General features: G+C 41.6%; 1 protein-coding gene across 8 annotated transcripts in view; it reads right to left on the reverse strand.

The window, feature by feature from the left end:
* The window catches only part of ERC1 (ELKS/RAB6-interacting/CAST family member 1), a 593813-nt gene that overhangs the window by 390936 nt on the left and 179922 nt on the right, over positions 1–22955 (reverse strand). For all 8 annotated transcript variants that reach the window (XM_030543036.1, XM_030543051.1, XM_030543046.1 and 5 more), the window contains one exon: positions 5810–5977. In XM_030543036.1, coding sequence (XP_030398896.1) covers positions 5810–5977 — 168 coding nt within the window. The remainder of the gene's footprint in view (positions 1–5809; positions 5978–22955) is intronic.

Here is a 22955-nt window from a genome sequence, read left to right on the forward strand (position 1 = left end):
ATCTGATTATTATTATAAGTAGTAGTAGTAGCAGTAGCAATACTGCAGCACTAAGGAGACCTGGTTATGGACCAGGACCCTATTGTGCTAGCCACTGCTCATGTAAAAAATCCTTTAAGCAAAGTGATATGCTGTCTGTTAAAATTAAGAAATATCATCTCTAGCAGTAAAGTTGTCATAGCCAAGATGTTTTAGGGTAAATTATGCTCTTAAAGAATGCTACTGTCAAGCATCTGTGGCCCAAAATTTTATCTGTTTTAAAACTGTTGGACGAAATCCTGTGATTCTAAATAATTATTCTAGATATTTGATCTTTTGTTCAGGTAACTAAAGAAATAGTTGTTCTGGAGATTCACAAAAATCTTTACTGTGCTCTACCTACTCTCTTTGCAGCAAAAGCTATCTAAATCCTTCTGAAGTTGTTGGATTCATGCCTGGACTGGTTGGCATAGGCAAATGTGTAGTGGGTTTTGTGCACTGCTAAGATCATTGCTGAGACTGGTATATAAAAGATGCAAACAAGAAACAATGCCTTCCAGTAATTCGAAAGAGGGATAGTGCTGTTTACTAACTGGCTAATGATAAAATCAAAAAAGATTAATTTTAATTCAGCACTTTTATGAAAGCTATAAATAATGCAGAATTTAAATAAATGAAAAAGTCCATTGGCATCACCACTTATGTTATGTTGATATGCAACAAAATGTGATGTCTTAGATTGTATTAGGCAAACCTCATCTAGCTCACATTTCAAGTACTAGAACTGCTCCACCTTGGAGTTCTTACAATTACAATATTTTTAAGACAGCACCTTTATTTAATGCAATGTGAAAAGATAATATAAAATATAAGGAATATGGAGCGTGGGAAAGTGATGCACAGCTCTCTCTCCCTCTTTCACTGGCAGAAAATTAGTTTAACAGAGCAATCAGTACCTTTGAAGGAGCCTTGTGTTTTCCTTTTCGATGAAAATAAATCTAGCAGAACAGCTTATACAGTATGTTGGTTAGGGTCCATAGAAGGAGAGAATGATGTGGAGAGGATGGGCAGGGTATCACTACCATTCACTCATCATTCAGTATCATCCTCCTTGCTACATTGGTCTTGGAAGGTAGATGGGATCAGGAGGAAATAGAAAATTTTCAATACCAGATAATCAAAGCAGTCTGAAAGAACCACTTCTGAGACTACAGACACGTGGCTATTACTGTGAGACTGTAAAGTATAGTACCATGACAAACCTGTGTTTTTGAGTGAAGGTTGTATTTTGTCTCTTAGGGAGTTTATACCACGCTCTGCAGCAGTTTGTTGTGCAAAGTAGCTGCCTCATGACAAAATGTAAGTGCGTTTTCGGAACATGGCAGTTTTTTGAGGCAACTCCCCAGAGAGAATCTGATATAATCCTATTGTGTATTTAAGAAGAAACTCAGATGCAGACTGGCTCTGCTGATGATGTCATTTTAAGTGAGTTGCAGACACCACTGATTTGGTCAGCTGAAAGTACCTTTTTGTGTGCACTTGCACACACATCATACATCATTTAAAATCTTATTATGTCTACTTTAAGATGAAGTATGATGTGGAGCTATGTAGTGGTGCTGTTATCATAGAAACAGAGATAAACAATGACACAATCAACATGTTAAAATGACCAGTTTGAAATATTTGCATTCATTTCTGTTAGGTTATTGATTCTCTGTGTATTATTTAAAGACATAAAATTGGATTACTTTGCATCTCAACAACAATCTAAAAGGTAAAACAAAATCTAATAATTCTGTACATGTATCATTGAGCTGGTGACATTTCTAGTCAACATCATTATCTTTTCACTATTATGATCTCTGTTGAGAGTGCATAGGTTATCACAGTCTTCATTAGATTGGCATGTACACAGTTCTATATAGGAAAGATTGTTCTGACTACAGACACAGTTGCTTATGCAGCAACCCCTACCGATGCAGGTACAAACAAGGTCTGGTAGAAGCTCAGATGCCATGGGGCCCTTGAAGAATACAGGAAGTACTTCATCATCCACGTTTTTCTATCCATGTTGCAATGGTGATCCAATATCTGATTTACGTATGTGCAAAAACATCCAAATCTTTGTTTGCCAAGGTGTTCTTTTGACATGCTCTTCAAAACCGCCCTCATGTGGTGTGAGTTTGGCCAGGCACTCGTCCTTTTTGATGGATATACATAGGCACAAGCAATTTGGGTCTCTGTTGGTCTCCTTTTGTTTCTTGTGCTGGTCATACAGCACTGCTACTGACTCCCTTGCTGCAGAAATTGCAGCTTATCTGTCACACACTCCCAATTTGGCTAGCTCTGAGAAGAGGTAAGCGTCCTTTCTTTTCACTATATTAAACACAGATTTTTTTCCCCCAATACCAATTAAGGATGATGGAGTCCTATCCTGTTAATGCATGTGCAGCAGGAAATATGTTGCAGAAGTCAGGAGGGAGTGCATCACAAATTGCAGGCACAGGTATGAAGCGATGCTTGCCAGTTGTGCTGATGATGATGCCTGTTGCAATCCACAAGGTATTTATGTACCATTTTTGGAAAGTAATGAACAGCAAGGGCCAAAACATCTGTAGCAGGTGACATAATTACTATGGTTCTTCTTCAAGCAATGTCCGTATGGGTGCTCCACTACATATGTATGACAGTGTCCCTTGTGCCTGGGATTGGAGATCTTCATCAGTGCTTGTTGGGCCACACATGCACACCCTTCCTGTCTCACAGTGTGAGCAGGATGTGTATATATAGCACTGTGTGGACTGACCGCTCCCCAGTTGCTTCTCTATCGTCTTTGGTCTGGAACGGAATCCACAGCAGAGCCTGCTTCTTCTGTTCCCTCAGTAGAAGGTGCCTTATCTGACAGTTGTAATGTAGTTAGAGGAAGAAGAAGAAGAAGAAGAAATACTATCAACTCCCCCTTTTTGTTTGTTTTGTTTTCGCTTAAGCTATAAATAATGATAAAGTTAAAGTTTGCATTTCCCTGCTTCCTACCCTTCCAACAGAAAGCCTTTTCCCCTCACCTTTATGCCTGGATCTCCTGGGTTTAAGAAGGGCATCTCTTCTGGGGCAGCCTTCCCAGTAACGCCCAGCTACCTGCAGTGCATTCCCTGTCTGGAAGAGGGGCACGTACCACAAAAGTGTTTCCACCGTCATGACTTGACTGCCAGTGACAGAAAAGACCAGAACATTCACTTGCGCCTTCTCCTGATGGAGAAATCACTGTGTCCAGCTTCACACTCCAGCCTGGACACTTCCCTGTTGCAGCCCTCACACACAGCTAGGTTGTCTCCTGACCCCTGTTCTCCATGTCCTTCTAAAAGAAAGTCTTCTCCCTGGTCATACATGAAGAAACAGACTTCCTTGTCACCCACTGAGATGCTGGCTGCTAGGACTTCATCTCCTGCGAGGTCAATAGTTCCAGGTCCCACCTGAGTACCTCTAGCAGTGGCGCCAACCAACGGTCCAAGGACCATACCTGGGCAGAATTACAGCCCTCAGCGCAATCTCTCAATGCTAAAGACTGAGATGCATCACACCAGCCAAGACAACATGAAATATTAATAGTTTTACTGGCAACAGCCATTGTATCAGGAGATGTTTAAAACCATACGAGAGTCATAAGGCCTTTGATTCATTGTGTATCAAACTAGAAGATACAGATTAAATCCTACTGTGTCAAGATTGCCAGTTGTAAATGCTAGTGATGGGGTGGGGGTGCGAGGCTAGATCAAGCCAGCAAAAAAACAAACAAAAAAAACGAATAGACTGCAGATAGAAACAAAAAAGATTAAAGTTTGTAACATTTTCTGTAACTGACAATTCAAACTTTCATTAAAAGATCTGACAAACAATCGTTGGGAAAACCAGAATTCTGACTTGTATAAATGAAGACAGAAAATGGATTTCAACTTCAGAAGAAATGCTAAAAAAATCTGCCACATGTTATAAATAGCGCAGGAAATAAGGATATTCACGTTAGAGGACCAAGTCCATTAACTTAAAGATTGAAGCAATCCTCATAAACCTCTGTCAAGGTGATTTCCCACTCTGGCACTTTGAGTGCAGAAGGTGGGGTTCCGTAAGGATTTTAAAAATTAATACTGGCCACTCCAGGCTTGTATTAAACTCCCAAGATTACTGCTTTTCTCTGAGCTTGGATGGGTAAATGCTGCCACCACCCAAGTGCAAAAAACCCCTTTGAGAAGACGCACACTTTGGAATTCCTTGCTGTGGGGCACCCTCAAGCCCTTTCACCCCCACTCCAGGGAAGAGCTGAGAAAGAAAACTAAAGAAATCAGCTGTTGCCACCAGCTAATTAAACAACACGTGCACAAACCTCTTAGCGACACACAAAATTAAAAACAAAAAGAAGGAAAATACATCTGGAATTTAGGCTTTTTGCTAGGTTTTAAAAAAACAATTACAAGGATTAAGCATCAAGATAGCTTCTTGAGGTCCAGTTTAAAGGTTACAAGCAAAACAAAAGCACCTTGGGTTAGCACAGAGGCGTTCACAAGCCATAAAGAAATAAAAGGTAAACCTAATTGCATCTTCCTAGACATTTCCTGATCTACTTACATATTTGGGGTTTTAAATAAGTAGTTTCTAGGTATGATCGGATGATTTTCATACCTGGTCCAAAGCTTTTTATGCGTAGTTCCAGCCCTGTCTCTGCTCTGCAGGAGAACATAGACAGACAAAGGGGAAGTTTTTTCCCAATTTTAAAAAGTTCTAGCCCTTCCCATTGGCTCTTTTGGTCAGGTGCTCACTCCCTTCCTCTTACTTGTGGACTTTTTAACTCTTTACAGGTAAAGCAAGTAGAGAACAGCTACTAACAAGGATTTTATAGCTAACTGGCTGGCTGGGTGTCGATAAAAGGGAGCTGCCCCCCCCCCCCTTCATTTATCACAACCTCTATATATGGTCAATTATATATATATATATTGAACAATTATTACACATCCAAGCTTCTCAGTCAAAAAGTACGACAGGGAGCTCAACCAGTATTGAGTATGATGCACTAGGGCTCATTTAAACACATGGGTCAAAGCCACTCCTGGTATAACTCCACTGAAATCAGACTCGTTTACATCTCTAAAAAGTAATAAGTTTTTAGTAAAAAGCCAAGTCCATAGTAAAAGATATGTGGCCTAAACGTTAGAACAGGGGACTGGAAGTTAAGATTCCTGGATTCTATTAATAAATAGTACTGATTTACTATGTGACCTTGGTCAAATTGCTTAAACTCCACCTGAATTTCCCCTTTTGTACAAGGTTAGCTCTTCTCAAACTCAATATTGTCTTGAGCCCTCAAGGTTCATAGCTTAAGCAAATAAAAATCTGTTGGCCAGGTGAGAGAAACTGGCTGAGCTGGCACATAATCAATTCCTTGAACTACCAAAGTAACTACATCCTCCACCTCCCCACTGCCAATAAGGCAATGGGTTGAAAAGGATGAGTTTTCAGGGCAACATGTCCACCACACAAATGCTTCAGTCATTACAAACAGTAAGATAGAAGCAGAAGCAATATATAGGATCACTGAAAGGTTAACACTGGTGTTTTCTCTGTTTTGCTTTTGGGTTGTTTTTTAATTTCCCTTCAAAACTTTGACTAAGCTCACAAGTTTATAATGAACAATCTTCCCATTACATCAATAAATTCACCCACTAATCTCAAAAATGTAAAAAAAGGAACAAAGGGACGTTTTGGCAACCTTGGATATTTTGTATGAAGAATGAGGATATATCAGAGGACACAGAACCTTGTAGGTCTGCGAACTTACCTTCTTCTGAAGAACGTTGACCTTGCGTTCTTTCACATCCAGCATGTCCTTGAGGTCATGTATTTCTCCTGCTTGAGTCCCTTTCTCCTCAGCTATCTCCTGGATCTGCTTTGTCTTCTTATTCAGCATGGTCTCTTTTTCCTCCAGACGTAATCGTAGTGCATCCACCTGAGTTTACACATGCAGAAACAAGACTTGTTTAGACAGGAAAGGAAAGAGTTATTAGACAAGTGATACACCATTTCCACAATAAAATGAGTGGTGGCAAACCCCAGATAAGAGCCTGGTAACTAATCTCCCATTAAGACTGTGAAATCCAACAGCCTCAGCAAAAGACTGTTACTATTCAACAAAGATTTATCAAACTAAGAGTACTTGGAGACCTGATGCCTATATAAACATCAATATTTAATAGGGCTGTTATTAATTGCACTGTTAAACCATAATAGGATACTATTTGTTTAAATATTTGGAGATGTTTTCTACATTTTCAGATATATTGATTTCAATTACAACAGAATCCAAAGTGTACAGTGCTCACTTTATATTTATTTCTGATTACAAATATCAGCACTGTAAAAAAAAATAAATCTTATTTTTCAATTCACCTATTACAAATACTGTAGTGCAATCTCTATTATGAAAGTTGAACATACAAATGTAGAATTATGTACAAAAAATAACTGCATTCAAAAATAAAACAATGTAAAACTTTAGAGCCTACAAGCCTACTCAGTCCTACTTCTTGTTCAGGCAATCGCTAAGACAAACAAGTTTGTTTACATTTATGGGAGATAATGCTGCCTGCTTCTTGTTTTGAATGTCACCTGAAAGTGAGAACAGACATTTGCATGGCACTGTTGTAGCCGTCATTGCAGACAGTTAAGTGCCAGATGCACTAAAGATTCATATGTCTCTTCATGCTTCAACCACCATTCCAGAGGACATGCATCCATGACGATGATAGGTTCTTCTTGACAACGATCAAAAGCAGAGCGGACCGACGCATATTCATTTTGATCAGAGTCAGATGCCACCTGCAGAAAGGACAATTACCTGTTCCATAACTGGCGTTCTTCAAGATGTGTTGCTCATGTCTATTCCACAGTAGGTGTGCATGCTCGCCATGTGCACCGGTGCTGGAAGTTTTTCATTTAGCAGTACCCGTACTGAGGGAGCACCGCAGTGACTCCTGAAGTGGCACTTGTATATTGCATTAAAAGGGGGACCTCGCGCTCCCCCGACCCTCAGTTCCTTCTTGCTGGACAACTCCGACAGTAGGGAGGGAGGGCAGGGTGTGGAATAGACATCAGTAACACATCTCGAAGAACGCCAGTTACGGAACAGGTAACTATCCTTTCTTCTTCGAGTGATTGCTCATGTGTATTCCACAGTAGGTGATTCCAAGCTATACCTGTTGGAGGTGGGTAGGAGTTCACAATAGCCCGGGACGAAGTACCGCCCTGCTGAACCTGGCATCTTCCCTAGATTGGGAGACGATCGCATAATGCAAAGTGAATGTGTGAACTGAGGCTCAAGTGGCTGCCCTACAAATGTCTTGGACAGGGACATGGGCTACGTAGGTAGCTGATGAGGCCTGAGCCCTCATTGAGTGTACCCTAACGATCGGTGGAGGGGGAATCCCTGCCAGATCATAGCACATGTGTATACATGAGGTAATCCAGCGCAAAAGACGCTGGGTGGAGATAGATTGCCCTTTCGCCCGCTCAGCCGAAGCAACAAAAAGCTGCGAGGATTTTAGTAACGGTTTGGTCCGATCCAGGTAAAAGACCAGCGCTCTACGTACATCGAGCGTGTGGAGGCAGAGTTCCTTGTTGGAGGAATGGGGCTTAGGACAGAGCAGTGAGAAAGGTGCTCTGATCCATATGGAAGGCGGAGACCACCTTCAGGAGGAACGCTGGTTGTGGGCGAAGCTGGACTTTATCCCTGTGGAAGACCGTATGGGGGATTCTGAGGTCAAGGCCCTGAGTTCCGAGACATGGCAGGCTGATGTGATTGCCACAAGAAAGGCTACCTTCCATGAGAGGTGAGATCAGGAACACATGGCCAGGGGTTCAAAGGGAGGACCCGTGAGTTGGGACAAAACCAGGTTCAGGTCCCATTGCGGCACAGGGGGTCTTACGTACGGGAATGAGTGGTCAAGGCCCCTAAGGAAACGGGAGGTCACAGAATGGGAGAAGACTGAGTGCCCTTGCACCAGTGGGTGGAAGGCTGATATGGCCGCCAGGTGTACCCTGACAGAGGCAGGTGCCAGTCCTTGGGTCCTAAGGGATAGGAGGTAGTCCAGGATAAGCTGGAGAGGCACAGAGGAAGGGAGACTCCCTGCTCACTCACCCACTTGGAGAACCTGGACCACTTTGCCATGTATGTCTGGTGTGTGGATGGTTTCTTACTTTTCAGGAGGACCTACCTTACCTGCTCCGAACATCTGCCCTCCTCGTCATCTAGCCACGGAGCAACCATGCTGTCAAGTGGAGCACGGCTAGGCTGGGATAGAGGAGGTGGCCCCCCATCCTGGGAGAGGAGGTCCGGGCGAGGTGGCAGCATCCTCGGGGGGTGAGGGGGTGGTGCCAAGTGGCAAAGGAGGGTCCTGTACCAGTGTTGGCGGGCCCACGCTGGGTCTATAAGGATTACTTCCACTTTGTCTGCTTTTACTTTCTGCAGGACTTTGTTGATGAGGGGGAACGGCGGGAAAGCGTAAAGGAGCTGGCCCAACCAATGCAGGAGGAACGCATTGGAGATTGCACCCTTCCCCACTCCTCCTCTGGAGCAGAACTGGGGGCAATGCCGGTTCTGGCGGGTTGTAAAGAGGTTGATCTGGGGAACTCCCCACTCTCAGAAGAGATGGTGAGCGACCACTCATACTGGAGGGAGAAAACCCTGCTGAGGCAATCCGCTTGTGTATTGCGGTCACCCAGGAGGTGTACGGCCATCAGAGAGATATTGTGGGCAATACAGAACTTCCATAGGCTCAGGGCTTCCTGGCAGAGGGCTAGGGAGTGAGTTCCACCTTGCCTGTTGATGTAGTATATGGCGGTGGTGTTGTCCGTGAGGACCCTGACCACCTGAGCTCTTTGAAATTTATGTGAAGGGACAAGTCCAGGACCGACTACGTCCCCTGAGTTTGCACATTCCCTGTGGGGGCTCCCCAACCCAGGTCCGATGCATTGGTCACCAGGTCCATAGATGAGTTGATATCCTGAAAGAGAACCCCTTGCAGCATGTTGCTTGGGTAAGACCAGCATTGAAGGGAAGCCAGTATCGGGGACGGAACTATAAGAACCTCGTCTAGCACGTCCCGGGACTGGGAGAATTGGGAGGCTAGCCAGAGTTGGAGGGGCCTCACTCGGAGCCTGGCATGGCAGACCACATACGTACATGCCGTCATGTGCCCTAGAATTCGAAGGCACACCCTTGCCATTGTCACCGGAAAAGCCATGACCGAGGCGATGAGATCTCTTAGGGCTTTGAACCTGTCCAGGGGGAGAGAGGCAGTGGCCCTCGAGGAGTCCAGCAGTGCCCCAATGAACTCTATGCACTGAATTGGAACTAAGGTTGATTTGGTCTAGTTCACAACTAGGCTGAGATAAGTGCATGTTGACAGGAGCAGCTTCACGTTGGTCTTTACCTCAGAACAAGAGTCTCCCTTGAGAAGCCAGTTGTCCACGTATGGGAAGATCTGTACCCCTTCCCGCCTGAGGCAGGCCGCTACCAGAGCCTTATATTTCGTGAAAACCCTGGGTGCCATGGATAGGCCAAATGGGAGAACCGCAAACTGGTAGTGGCCCATCTCCATTAGGCAGCATAGAGGGTCCCCAAGACTCCATCCGGGTGGTGACCAGGACAGTCTGGTCAGTGTCCAGGGCGGGCGTGAACTGCCGGACAACCAGTCACTGCGTGCTGAACAGTGCGGGGACTGGTCCTCGGAGCAGGAACTGCAACCCGCAGGAGAGGCTTGATGGGTCCCCAAGGGGGGTTAGCCCCAGGACTGGGGACCCATAATTGGTTGCACACCTGGAACTGGGAGACTCAATGTCTTTTGTGGCCTGCATCGCCTCCGGCATCGACAGTATCCGTACCGGTGGAGATATGCGCATGGACGGCGCTGGGCTACTTCGCTCAACACAAGTCGGAGGCCTTGAGCCCGGAGGGGACCATGAGCTGCCCAACGCAGGTCCAGCCTCCCTTCTTTCCTTGTCTCGGCGCCACTGCGATGTAGGGTCCTTTCCCTGCTTCTTGGAGGTGGAACAGTGCTGGATAGTAGAGTGTGCCTCATTATGTACCGATAGAGCGGCAGCATGAGCCGAGTCCACCCAGCGCGCCAGAGTTGGGGCCAAAACTGATTCCATCAAGAGAGCACAGAGTCTAATGGCTCTCTCCTTCGTTGTCTGTGGCTTGAATGACCTGCAGATCTTACAACGTTCGCTGATGTGAGTCTCACCCAAACAGCAGACACACTCAGCGTGCGGGTCACTCCTAGGCATAGAACAGCGACAGGAGTCGCATGACTTGAAGCCTGGGGCATGGGGCATACTCCGAGCCCACTCTAACAACTGAAGTAACAAATCCATGAATGGTACCACTAAGGATGAGTAGAAAGGCTGCAGCAGAGTTGGAGCACAAAGTTCTGACTACCTTCACTGGCGGCAAGAAGGAACTGAGAGTGGAGTGAGCGTGCGGTCCCCCTTATAGCACGATATACAGGTGCCACTCCAGGGGTCGCCACGGTGCTCCCCCAGTACGGGTACTGCTAAGGGAAAAACTTCCAGCACCAGTGCATGTGGCGAGCATGCACACCTACTGTGGAACACACATGAGCAATCACTCGAAGAAGGAGGTTGATTTTCTTTTTTTGGTGGTTTGGGTTCTGTAGTTTCTGAATCAGAGTGCTGCTCTTCTAAGACTTCTGAAAGCATGCTCCACACCTCCCACCTCTCAGATTTTGAACAGCACTTCAGATTCTTAAACCTTGTGTGGAGTGCTGTAGCTATCGTTAGAAATCTCTCTTTGGTACCTTCTTTGTGTTTTGTCAAATCTGCTGTGAAAGTGTTCTTAAACAAACATGTGCTGGGTCATCATCCAAGACTGTTATAACATGAAATATATGGTAGAATGCATGTAAAACAGAACAGGAGACATATTTCTCCACTCAATGAGTTCACACATTTAATTACCACATCTTTTTTTTTATGCGCATCATCAGCTTGGAAGCATGTGCTCTGGAATGGAGGCTGAAGCATGAAGGGGCATACGAATGCTTAGCATATCTGGTACCTAAATATCTTGCAATGCTGGCTACAAACGTGCCATGCAAACGCCTGTTCTCACTTTCAGGTAACATTGTAAATAAGAAGTAGGCAGCATTATCCCCCGTAAATGTAAACAAACTTGTTTGTCTTAGCAATGCTGAACAAGTAGGACTGAGCAGGCTTGTAATGAGTGCAGTATGTAACAAAAAAACAAACAAACAAACAAACTACATTTGTAAGTTACACTTCCACGATAAAGAGATTGCATTACAGTACTTGTATGAGGTGAACTGAAAAATAATATTTCTTCTATCGGTTTTACAGTGCAAATATTTGTAATAAAAAATAATAATATAAAGTAAGCAGTGTACACTTCATATTCTGTGTAGTAATAGAAATCAATATATTTGAAAATGTAGAAAAACATCCAAAAATATTTAATAAATTTCATTTGATATTCTATTGTTTAGAAGTGTGATGAATTGTGATTAATTTTTGAGTTAATTGCATGAATTAACTGCGATTAATCGACAGCCTTTATATTTAAATATCAAAACATAACCACAAATTTTAACCCCACATGGCATATGGTTATTGGATTTTATATGTATACTATGAGATATTCACTTAAAATATCTGATCTCTCTCTCTGTAGGTCATAAAACCGTAGGTTAAGCAATACTTTGTTCAAGGTAGAGAAAAATAAATGACTGAAATTTTAAATTTCTGAAGTTCTAGAAAATTTGAATATACCAGAATATCTAGTGCTTGCCTAAAAAGAAATTAAAAACCCCAGTTCTTACAAAACCAAAAAGTTAAAAAAATAAATAAATGAGAACTGCAGAAGACAGGATTTTCCATTGTAGATCAGGACAGTTGTTTTTCACTGGTCACTGATGGTGGCCATTACCAAATACTCCAGAACAGCAGCAACAATTTTATCCCTCCAATGAGATATACCATTGTGCAATGCAATACTGTACACAGGGATCATTTTGCCCTATAATATGAGATTTGACACAATCTGCGGTATGTGACTCTCTTCAGTAAATCCACAGGTTGACTGTGTAATAAGTAATATATACATTTCTTTTTTACCACATCTTTTAGACATATCCCTTCTACATTTACCAGACATTCATCTGACATCATAATCTTATATTAGTATTTCAGAATTTTCCCACCATGTAGATGCCATTATTATGTTTTCTTCTTGGTAGTGGATGTTCTCACAATTTTAAGAAAAATTTCCCTCATTTCAAACATTCCCAAAATACAGAGATACTAATGCTAAGTAACAGTACTAAGTGGGCTGCTGCATGTTCAATCATCTGCAGTTACACTACACTGTATTAGTTGAGCCTGGAGGTAATATAAGCACGGATCTCTGACTACTGCACGTCACTATGTGAAAAGAGGGGAAACAATCTTATGGTTACCTGAAGATTTCCAAAAGTGTTTCTGGTTTAAACAGCTGCTGAAGTGTCAAAGATGGGCAGCAAGTCCCTTGGACCTCAATACCATGTAGCACCTTAATAAAAGAGGGTCTTTCTGCAGGACATATCTTTATGCTGAAGATGAAGGGGGGAAAGGACCACATTCCAGAACTTTGTAGGCCATCATTTGGCAATAAAATGATGGCTCACCCTTTGACCTCCCATGGTGTCACCCAAAGGAAAAATAAGTTAGGGAACTTCCATGGCATTCACAAAGAGTTGTAAACTGACAAGCCTCTGTTTTTCCCTCTAATTCTCTTCTTCACCTATTAAACTAGACAGAGCACACAAGGCAAACAAAAACAAGCAAAAAAAGGGGGGAGGGCAGGAGAAGGAAGCAGACTTTTGAATATACATTCAATCTGAAGAAAAAAGCCACCATAGAGCAAAGAACACTCTCAAAGACCATTGTGGAATATGAAATCTGACAACACCAGGTTGCTCAAGATACCAAATCTGACGAAGTGGGTATTCACCCACGAAAGCTCATGCTCCAAAACGTCTGTTAGTCTATAAGGTGCCACAGGATTCTTTGCTGCTTTTACAGATTCAGACTAACACGGCTACCCCTCTGATACAAGATACCAAATGAAACCCACTGACCCTTATCCACTTGGCATTCAGGCAGAGTTCAAACCAGCCAGCTTGGCTGCTAATCCTATTTGACAGTGTCAGATTTGGTTCCCATTAGCTGAATCCATTACAGGATATCAGTCACGGTTAGTAAGTAGGGTGCTTATTGAATCCCTTGCCCCTTCTGCTCAGGCTGACAGAGACATGAAGTAAAAAGAAAACGTGGACAAACTACAAATGAGGAAAAATTAAACAAATAGAAAGTTAGACTTTGTGTATGTCAGTCCAATTTCCTTAATTTCTTTCTCCTAACTGGAAACACTCATCAAAGCCACAGCATCTATAGTATAACTCTCAAAGAAAACCCTTCACTGTTTTGTCTGATCTCTATTATATGGAACACTGAGCCCTCCTCTGTGAGGAAAAAGTAGCTCAGGTCTTCAAGTCAGCACTGCAATCCCGGCTGCCTGTACTCCTGGAGTCTTCCTGCTCACTTCAAATCATTAAGATCGCATTCCTAATTTCTTATCCATTATGTAAGACTATTGTGTGTGTGAGGGAGGGAGAGGAGACAACAAAATATACTGTGAATGAATACCAATGTGATGTGTACCATATAAATACCATACATAAAGTAGTTATTTTTGTAAGAAAAAATTCAACAGGCAGATCCAAGTGACTGAAGATTGTTTTTGAATCTCAAGCCACAGTTTTTGCTACTTTCACTAGCTCCCAGTGTTCAGCCTGTGTAAACAGATCAAATACATTGTTTCAGAATCTTCTAATCTTCAGGTTAACAGCCTTCATTCATTCTTGAGGAAAAACTAAAAATTTCCCTCATAACCAATGCACATGCCCCCCAAATGGTTGTTATATAGCAAATGAGACACCCCACTTACACAAATCCACTGAAGTGAAGTACTAAGTAAAGGTTCCTCCTCAGAAGACCTTCCATCTTCTGATTGATTGACCCCTTTGAACTCTATATTGGCTTATGGTTTGGAGTAAATTGAACTCCTTGGTTTATTTTGTGTGAGGTCCCTGCTTAGAGAACCACAGAAAACACTTTCAGGAAAAATCCTCAAAGGCTGGCAAGACACACAGTTATCACCCTACCACTGTTCTTGGCAGAATGATCCACTTGTTTATTCATACCAGCTCAGTTTATGGATGGCATCCACCCAGCCTGCCAAGAATTGAGGTCTGTCGCAGCCAGGTGATGCCAACTTCAACAAAGTCAGTGCAAGGCTTCTTCTGCACACAGAAATGGCTGTGAAAGCAGCCACTGGGGTTTTGCCATCCCTAGCTTGATTTCTGCACCTTATGCAGTATGAGCTTAACTGAAGGGTAACCTGCCTATTTGCATATTAAAAGACAGTCATGTCTTTAATTACATAATAATGCAGAGGTCCCTCAAGCGTGGGGCGTGCCCCTCTAGAGGGGTGTAGAGGACCACTCGGGGATGGTCGTGGCAGGGAACAGGCCAGCCCCCACTGGGGCAGAGAGGGCCACCCCAGCCCTCCTTACCCCAAGCTCTGCTCCGGTCCTGCCCCCAGCCACATCCCTGGCCCAGTCCCCAACCTCAGCATGGCTCCACTCCCAGCCACAAGCCAGCCCCCAGCCTCAGCCGCTGGCCCTGTTCCCAGCCCGCAGCCTTGGCCGCTGGCTCCGTTCCCAATCCAGAGAGAAGGTTGGGGGCGAGGTCGGGAGCAGAGCCACACGTGGCCGCAGGCCCGGCTGCCAGCCCCCACTGCAGCCTAGCTGCGGCTCTGCCCCTGTCCCCAGCCTCGGCCCCATTCCCGGCCACAGAACCACCCCAAGCTGCAGCCCCAGCCTTGGCCCCCTTACTCCTGTCCACATCCCTCCCCTCCGGAGCTGCAGTACCACTCCTGGCCCCACCTTTGTGGGGAAGTGCGAGGAGGGTGCAGATGAGGTAAGTGGGGGCGCAACTCTCAAAAGTTTGGTGACTGCTGCACTAATGGTATGGCATGCAAAATACTAATGGAGAGATAGGGTGGTTTCTGGTCCTTATATGATTATATGCTTTCCAACCTTTCTGCATTAATCATCTAACTTCCAAGGGCACAAGAGTATCTCAGATAGGTCAGTTGCCAGTATGCACCTTCAAACTTCACTTAGTCTCTTGACTAGAAACGCGCATAGCCGGAACAACAGACTTCAAAATCCTCTCTTCAACAGGGTATTACCAACTCTCCCCAGATGTCTGCACACACACAATTAACCTGTTGAAGACTGATGCCTATCTTGTTATAAGTTAGTTTGTTTGTTTTGTTCAATACCTGTGTTTTGAGGAAATTTTACACAGTGGCAGGATGCAGTGCTGTATATCTCACTACCTAGTATGGATAGTCATATACAAAACAAGAAAGAACACTGATTCTGAAATGTCTTCTATAAGAAGCTGGAATTAAAATACCCATAGTTCCACCAACACTTGTACGCCTGTGCTTATGTCGTCTTCTGCTGGGAAAGAATATAAACAGAAAAAATGCAAGAGATGACAGAACATTTATATGAACAGCGGGGGAAGAGTTTTGGTAAACTGTTTTTTTCTGATAATCTGTAGATAGGTTCAAGGCTTGATCATGAGACTATTACTCGGTTATAAATTTGGGGAAAACTGATTAAGTTTTCAAATGCACCTAAGTGACTTAAGAACATAAGTTAAATTTTCAAAAGTGACATAGGCACTTCAGAGTCTAAAGCAGGGGTCGGCAATCTTTCAGAAATGGTGTGTCGAGTCTTCATTTATTCACTCTAATTTAAGGTTTCGCATGCCACTAATACATTTTAACATTTTAGAAGATCTCTTTCTCTAAGTCTGTAATATATAACTAAACTATTGTTGTATGTAAAGTAAATAAGGTTTTTAAAATGTTTAAGAAGCTTCATTTAAAATTAAATTTAAATGCAGAGCCCCCAGGACCGGGGGCCAGGATCCAGGCTGCGTGAGTGCCACTGAAAAATCAGCTCACGTGCCTCCTTTGGCCCGTGTGCCATAGGTTGCCTACGCCTGGTCTAAGGCTATGTCTACAGTGCGCACCTTACAATGACCCGGCTGTGCCGCTATGGCCACACCATTGTAAGGTAAGCAGTGTAGCCCCTCTTTGCTGCTTGGAGAGAGCTCTCCCAGCCACAAAATAAAATCACTTCCAATGACGGGCAGTAGCTACGGCAGCAGGAGCACAGCTCCCACTGACAACACTCTGTCTGCATCGGCGCTTTTCATCATTAACATTTTTGTCTCTCGAAGGAGGTGTGGGTTTTTTACATCCCTGAGCGACAAAAGTTTTAGCAACGAAAGTGCCAGTGTAGACAAAGCCTAAGTGTCATTGAAGGTTAATGGGACTTAGGCCACGTCCAGACTAGGAATTAAAATCGATTTTAGATACGCAACTTCAGCTACGAGAATAACGTAGCTGAAGTCGAATTTCTAAAATCGAGGTACTCACCAGTCTGGACGGCGCCGCATCGATGTCCGCGGCTCTCCGTGTCGATTCCGGAACTCCGTTCGGATTGATGGAGTTCCGGAATCGATGTAAGCGCGCTCGGGGATCGATACACCGCGTCCAGACTAGACGCGATATATCGATCCCCGAGCAATCGATTTTAACCCACCGATGCCACGGGTTAGTCTGGACGAGGGCACAGGCTCCTAAATATTTAAGCTCTATTGAAAATTTTATGCAATGTTATCTTTGTTGTATAGTAATGATCGGTATCTCTTCATGAAACTGGTATTTTGTAATCATATTTAAGAAACAGAGTACAAGGTCTTCACTAGAAATTAAGCCACATTTGACATGTGATATTAAATGACTCTCCCCTCACCTCTTCAAACCAGAGTTGAATATAGGTTAGTCACTTGTGCAGATAGGGCCAAATTCTGATCAACACTCAACGCAGAAAGTGTAAACAGCTCTTAACAATCTCTAACCAAGCCCTATGGCTTATCTACAATAGCAAAATGCTAAATTATCCTTCTTTACTGGTACAGCTCCATTGGTAATAATGAAAAAAGTTCTAGTGTACACAAGGCACCAACACTTACCATTGTAATGTCTAGTCCTGCTTCACTAGAATTTGCTGACACCAGTGGAGCAATTAAAGTGCCAAATTAAGTGTCTAGCTTTTGTTCATGTAGATGCACCCTAACTGGTTCTAACAAGGGCTAACTATTCGTTTTTCATTACGTGTTGAACACAATTTGCTCTTGCTTATGCCAGCAGTCAGAGTTCGAAGATGATTGAGGGTTGTGTAGAGGGGAAAAGCAAGCTGTATTTAGCTTCTAGAGTCAAACACACTACTTCTGTTCTGCTGTAGAAAAGGCCCGCTGAAGCATGAAACTGCTAAATGAAACTATATTTGAAAACTTATCAAAGCAATGTCTGGTTACTCTGTTCTAGCATCTTTCAAATAAATCATAATTAAACATACTTTTTGCGAGAGGTGTGCGAAACTATCTCCCCAGCCAACACAGACAAAACTATGTTTGTTAACGAATTATGAACAGAATTGTAACTAGCAAGGCTTGGTGCTTCATTGCAGATAAGCAATTACTTGTGAAACAATCACGCTATCTAGATAGGCTTGGCAGAATTCAATTTTATTTTCTTACAATTTTATTAGATAATATCCATTTTATTTTAAAGCTTTTATCTGTTTATTTAAATTTTCACAGTGGTGGGATATTATGAAAGAGATGTGAGGCAATAATTACTGAATGACAGTAGATGTTGTGATTCAAAAAGTTAAGGCTTTACAACCATTAAAACATTTTGTTAACACCACATGTCAAAATATCGAAACATCCTTAAATCTAGCTCTTAAGCATGATTCTTTTTACTTTGCCTATCTGTAAATTTCCAATTATTGACCAGGGTGGATAAAAATCAATGATTTTTTTAAAAAATAAAAATAAAAAAAATCTGATTTTATTGATTTAAATCGGATTTTTTTTTTACAAAATCCTTTTTGAGAAAAACACCTATCTAAAGATTTTAATTAAGATACATTATCGCCCAACTATCTCATCATGGAATAGGGATTATAGATTCTAATGCTATAGTATGCAACAATATATCCATGTAATGTTTAAGAAAAGTTTTGTAAATGAGTTCCAATAGTTCATGGATTAGGGACCCAATCATATGGGTTCCAGGGGCTTCTGTATAGATTATTTAGATTAATCTTTCTATCTACCCAATTGGACTCAGTGCTCAGTCTAGAAGATACCATCAGAGATGCTTAGTTTTACAGTTCTCAAACTGTGGATTTATATCTCCAGAGAGAACATGTTTGTTAACAGCAAAACTGTTTTAAAATAAAATAAATAAATAAAATATAGAGGTGACAAATAACAGACCTCAACCCTATTGTCCTTCTGAAAATTTGTGTACAGAATCAATCCCTTACCACTCTCTAAAAGTGCAAAGTTTCAAAAAGTTCAATGAATAGAAGATTGTTGGGGGCAGAATAGATCGAGACAAGGAGAAGAAATCTGGAGAGAAATGTGAGAAGGGAGGGACAGGCAGTAGAAACAAAAGTGAAACTGTTTGAGCAACATATTCCAGAAGTCTTGAGGTCTTTCTGAGTGTAGCCTTAATAGATTTGAGATATACCATACTAATCTCTCACTAGAAGGGAAATCCTATAATGACAACAGGCCACAAAAGAGATCCAGTTTGGGAGTATTTTAATGAAGTTCTTCTACCTGTGGGTAAGACAGGCATGTGTGCAAAACGCAAACAGTGCAACAAAGAAATGCAAAGACCTGTCTGCCCGAATGAAACAACATCATGAGAAGTGTTCCTTCTCAGGCAGTAGCTGCGTTGAAGATGATGAAAGGAACATGTCTGAACAAGTAGGATCTTCAGGTTGATAAACTTTTTTATTTCATACTTCTTTCTGAAGGACTGCCTGTCTTCCTACTGGACTATTATTGAATTCTCATGTTTGAGCAAAAAATATAGTTGGTACTCTATGGTACTATCATTTTAAATGCACTAGAGATAAAATAAATAGCTGAAATAGGCAGATCTTCCTTTAACTATTTCACCTTTAAAGTAGTGTAAGTGAATGCAATGAGTAATACTAAATGAGCACTATGGTAATAATAATTAAATAACTGCATTGACTTATTTTGTTTAGGAGACTCCATCTTCAATGTACAAGATTCTGAAGACTAGCCACCTTCAAGATCAACATCATTTTCTATAGTTTCAGAGTTATCTGCTAATGATAGTGTTTCAGTCACATCACGCCGGTCACACATAGCCACAGTACATCACCTGTAGCAAAAAGAAAAAAAAAATCACCATCATCCAGAAACAACCATAGATGAGTCTGTGATAAGAACCAGCAGATTGCAAAAAGAGATAATTGATGAAAAAATTGTCCGGTTTGTTTATGCAACAAACTCTCCTTTCCACACTTCCTTAACATGGTTCAGCCATTAAGACAAGAATACAGAGCAGATGTTGCAGGCAAATTGCTGAATAAAGTGTATGAAAGAGCAATTAAGCAGTGTGCAAAAGGTCTAGAAGGTGAAATTGTTAACCTGAGTCTTGATGGGTGGAGCAATGTCCACAATGATCCTGTTGTATTTGCTTGTATGACAACAGAAGAAGGGAATGTCTTCCTTACAGAAACAATTGATACATCAGGAAATGCACACACAGCAGAATACTTACAAGTAGCAGTAAAAGCTATAACAAACTGTGAAAAAAAAAATCAAATGTCTTGTATGCAGTTTGGTCATAGACAATGCTGCAAACGTATCCAGGATGAGAAGAAATTTAGAAGAGAGCGAAGAGAGTCTCAAGCTAATAAGATGCACCTCCTAGCCAAAGACTTCAGTGTTCCAGAAATAAAGGCCAATGTTGTTGAAATTGCAAAATACTTCTGTAACAACCACTTTGCAGCAGTTGCGCTGACACAAGATGTGCGATGGAACTCAGTAGTGGACTGTTTTGAGCACTATATTAAGAACTGGCCTAATCTGATGACAGTTTGTGAACAAAATCGTGAAAAAATAGAGAGAAATATGCAATGACAGAGTTAAATTACAAGCATTAAAAAAAACAAATGGGACAAGCACTATCTCCAGCTCACTTTCTTGCAAATATTCTCAATTCTCAGTACCAGGGTCAAACTTTAACTGCCGAAGAAGAGGAGTTGACTATGACATGGACATCCAGCAATCATCCCTCCATAATGCCAACTATAACAAACTTCAGAGCTAAGAGTGAACCATTCAAGAAATAGATGTCTGCTGATGACATTTTAAAGCAAGTCACACCAGTGAACTGGTGGAAGTCACTTAAGCACTTGGATTCAGAGACTGTTAAAGTGATAATCTCACTTTTAACAGCAGTAGCTTCTTCTGCTGGTGTAGAAAGAATATTTTCTTCTTTTGGACTAATTCATTCCAAATAGAGAAATCGTTTGGGACCTGAAAAAGCAGGAAAGCTTGTTTTTCTTTTCCAGATTATGAACAAACAGGAAAATGAAGATGAAGATGGCTGAATTATCTGCAGAAGCCAATATTTTAAGTTTCTCTTGTTTACCTGGCTGACATAGTCGATTTAATTTTTGTTTTTTTTAAATATTTCATTTAACTATTTTAGTTAAAAACTATTTTAACAGAAACAAACCTGATTTTTTTTAAAAAAACTTGAATGTTTAACTAAATTCAAAAATTCATATGCTTGTTTTGTTAAAATATATTTTGCTGTTGAAGAAAAAAATCCAGAATACATAACGTTGTTTTAGTTAGATAAAACAATTTTAATGTCTGTCTGGTGATGTTCTTCTCCTAATACAGCATGGCAAGAAAATCCTCCAAATATTAATGATTAACCTGTTGAATTGGAGATATTTATGAAGTCATTGGGAAGTGAACTATCTGCTTCAATTACTTTTGGTAAATGAAATAACCAAACAATCATCCATTTTCTGATATAGTTGTAAAGCTAATCTGAAAAGTTTTCAAAATAAAAAAACTTAAAAATTGCATCTTCTAAAAATGAAACCTACATCTATCTCTGAGTTGTGAAGAATATTTATTAAGATTATAACAACCAATAAGAATGCACTTTTATGTAGAAATCTGAGTCTTCCTGACTAGTGATTTAAATCAAATCCACCCTGTTATTGACTGAAATATTTTTTCATCTGTGTGCATGTGTACAAAGAAATTGACATTTGCTAACAGGTACAGATAAACTAATTTTTCGAAACCTATATACAGATTACCACCTAGGGCTAGTAACCCTCCCCCACCATAGTTTGAAACAGATTCCAATATGCACAGAAACTGTATTTTGGTGTAACAGCATATTAACATAGTTTCAAAACACTATTCCAAGCCCCAGCATGGATAAGACTTTAAAGACTTTTCATTTAACACATTCAGTGTAAACAATACACTTCTTAGGGGCTGTATTAGTTTCTTTGCTGAATATGAATCTCCTCACTTGCCATATGGAATAGGTTCAGGTCACAGAATCACGCCAACTTGGATAGAATATACAAATAATGCACAATATTTCAACAGATTGAATTAACTTCCCTTTGAAGTTGAATACCTCCCACCACTGATCCAAACAAAAGGGCTCCGTAGGATATAATAAAAACCTTATATTGATTGAGCCTTTTAACTCCAAAGTAAATATTGATTTTTTTTCTCTTTCTTTATATTGTAAATTCATAGAACTATTTATAAAGGCTCATTTACAAACTGAGAAGTTAACTACGGTAGCCTCTCCACCCACTTGCCCTCAAGGTAAACAACTCCAAAACAGGACACTGTAACTCTTAGTTCCAATATGGCACATGCCAAGTTTAATCTCTGGGCTATACCTTTAAAGTACTTTTCCCTATGAAAGTTGGTTTTAATGAATCACTCGTTGCAGAGAGTGCCTTGCTAACATTTTATTTCTTCCACAGTTCCTTCTACTTTCCTACAGCTACCAAGTTATATTTCCTGATTGGTCACTGCAGCATTACCGGTTGGAGGCCAAAAGTATTTCACTCCCCAACTACTACAGGGTCATGAAATTCTCTCTCATTTCCTTTTGACCCATCATCTGCATTGGAAATTCACTACCTCAGACCAAAAGAATAGCAAAGTTAACCAAAACTACTCCTAAAATGCTGTCCAAATGGTTGGCTTTTAAGGGCAACAAAAGGTTCTGTTAAAGGTCACTCAAGAGGATGTGATAGTAAGTCTATGACAGGAAACCCCTCATAGGTCAATATTTTTAATCAACCTACATTAGTTCTACTCTATAATTTTATGCACAATAAAGTAAGCAAGCTTTCAGGAAAGTAATAGAGCGTGTTCCAATAATGACCTAGATATTTTTTAATACTTAAGAGTGCCACACCGGATAACTCTCCTCTAACCTTCCTCACATTACCAATTTCTCTTTTGGTAAATTCAGTGTTGGTGAAAGTTGCTGGGTATATCTCAGGTGGCAGCAGTGGAAATTTCCCCAACACTAAACTTTACCAACGTGTCTCGACAGTGGGAGTGATCACCTGTTCATGACTACTGAATCCTTGGCGACTCTGTGAAGAATGTCTACAAATTAATGACAAATTGAAATTAATGACAAATTTGCTTGTTGGAAAGGGAACAACTGTCCCTAGAAGTATGGAAGAAGAGGATTTATAGCAGGGGTCGGCAACCTATGGCACGCATGCCAAAGACAGCACATGAGCGGATTCTGAATGGCACGCTATGGCCGGCATCGGCCCCTCTCAGCCCACTGCCGAATCCCA

Source organism: Gopherus evgoodei, chromosome 1, assembly GCF_007399415.2.
Source record: "Gopherus evgoodei ecotype Sinaloan lineage chromosome 1, rGopEvg1_v1.p, whole genome shotgun sequence".
Taxonomy (NCBI): domain Eukaryota; kingdom Metazoa; phylum Chordata; order Testudines; family Testudinidae; genus Gopherus; species Gopherus evgoodei.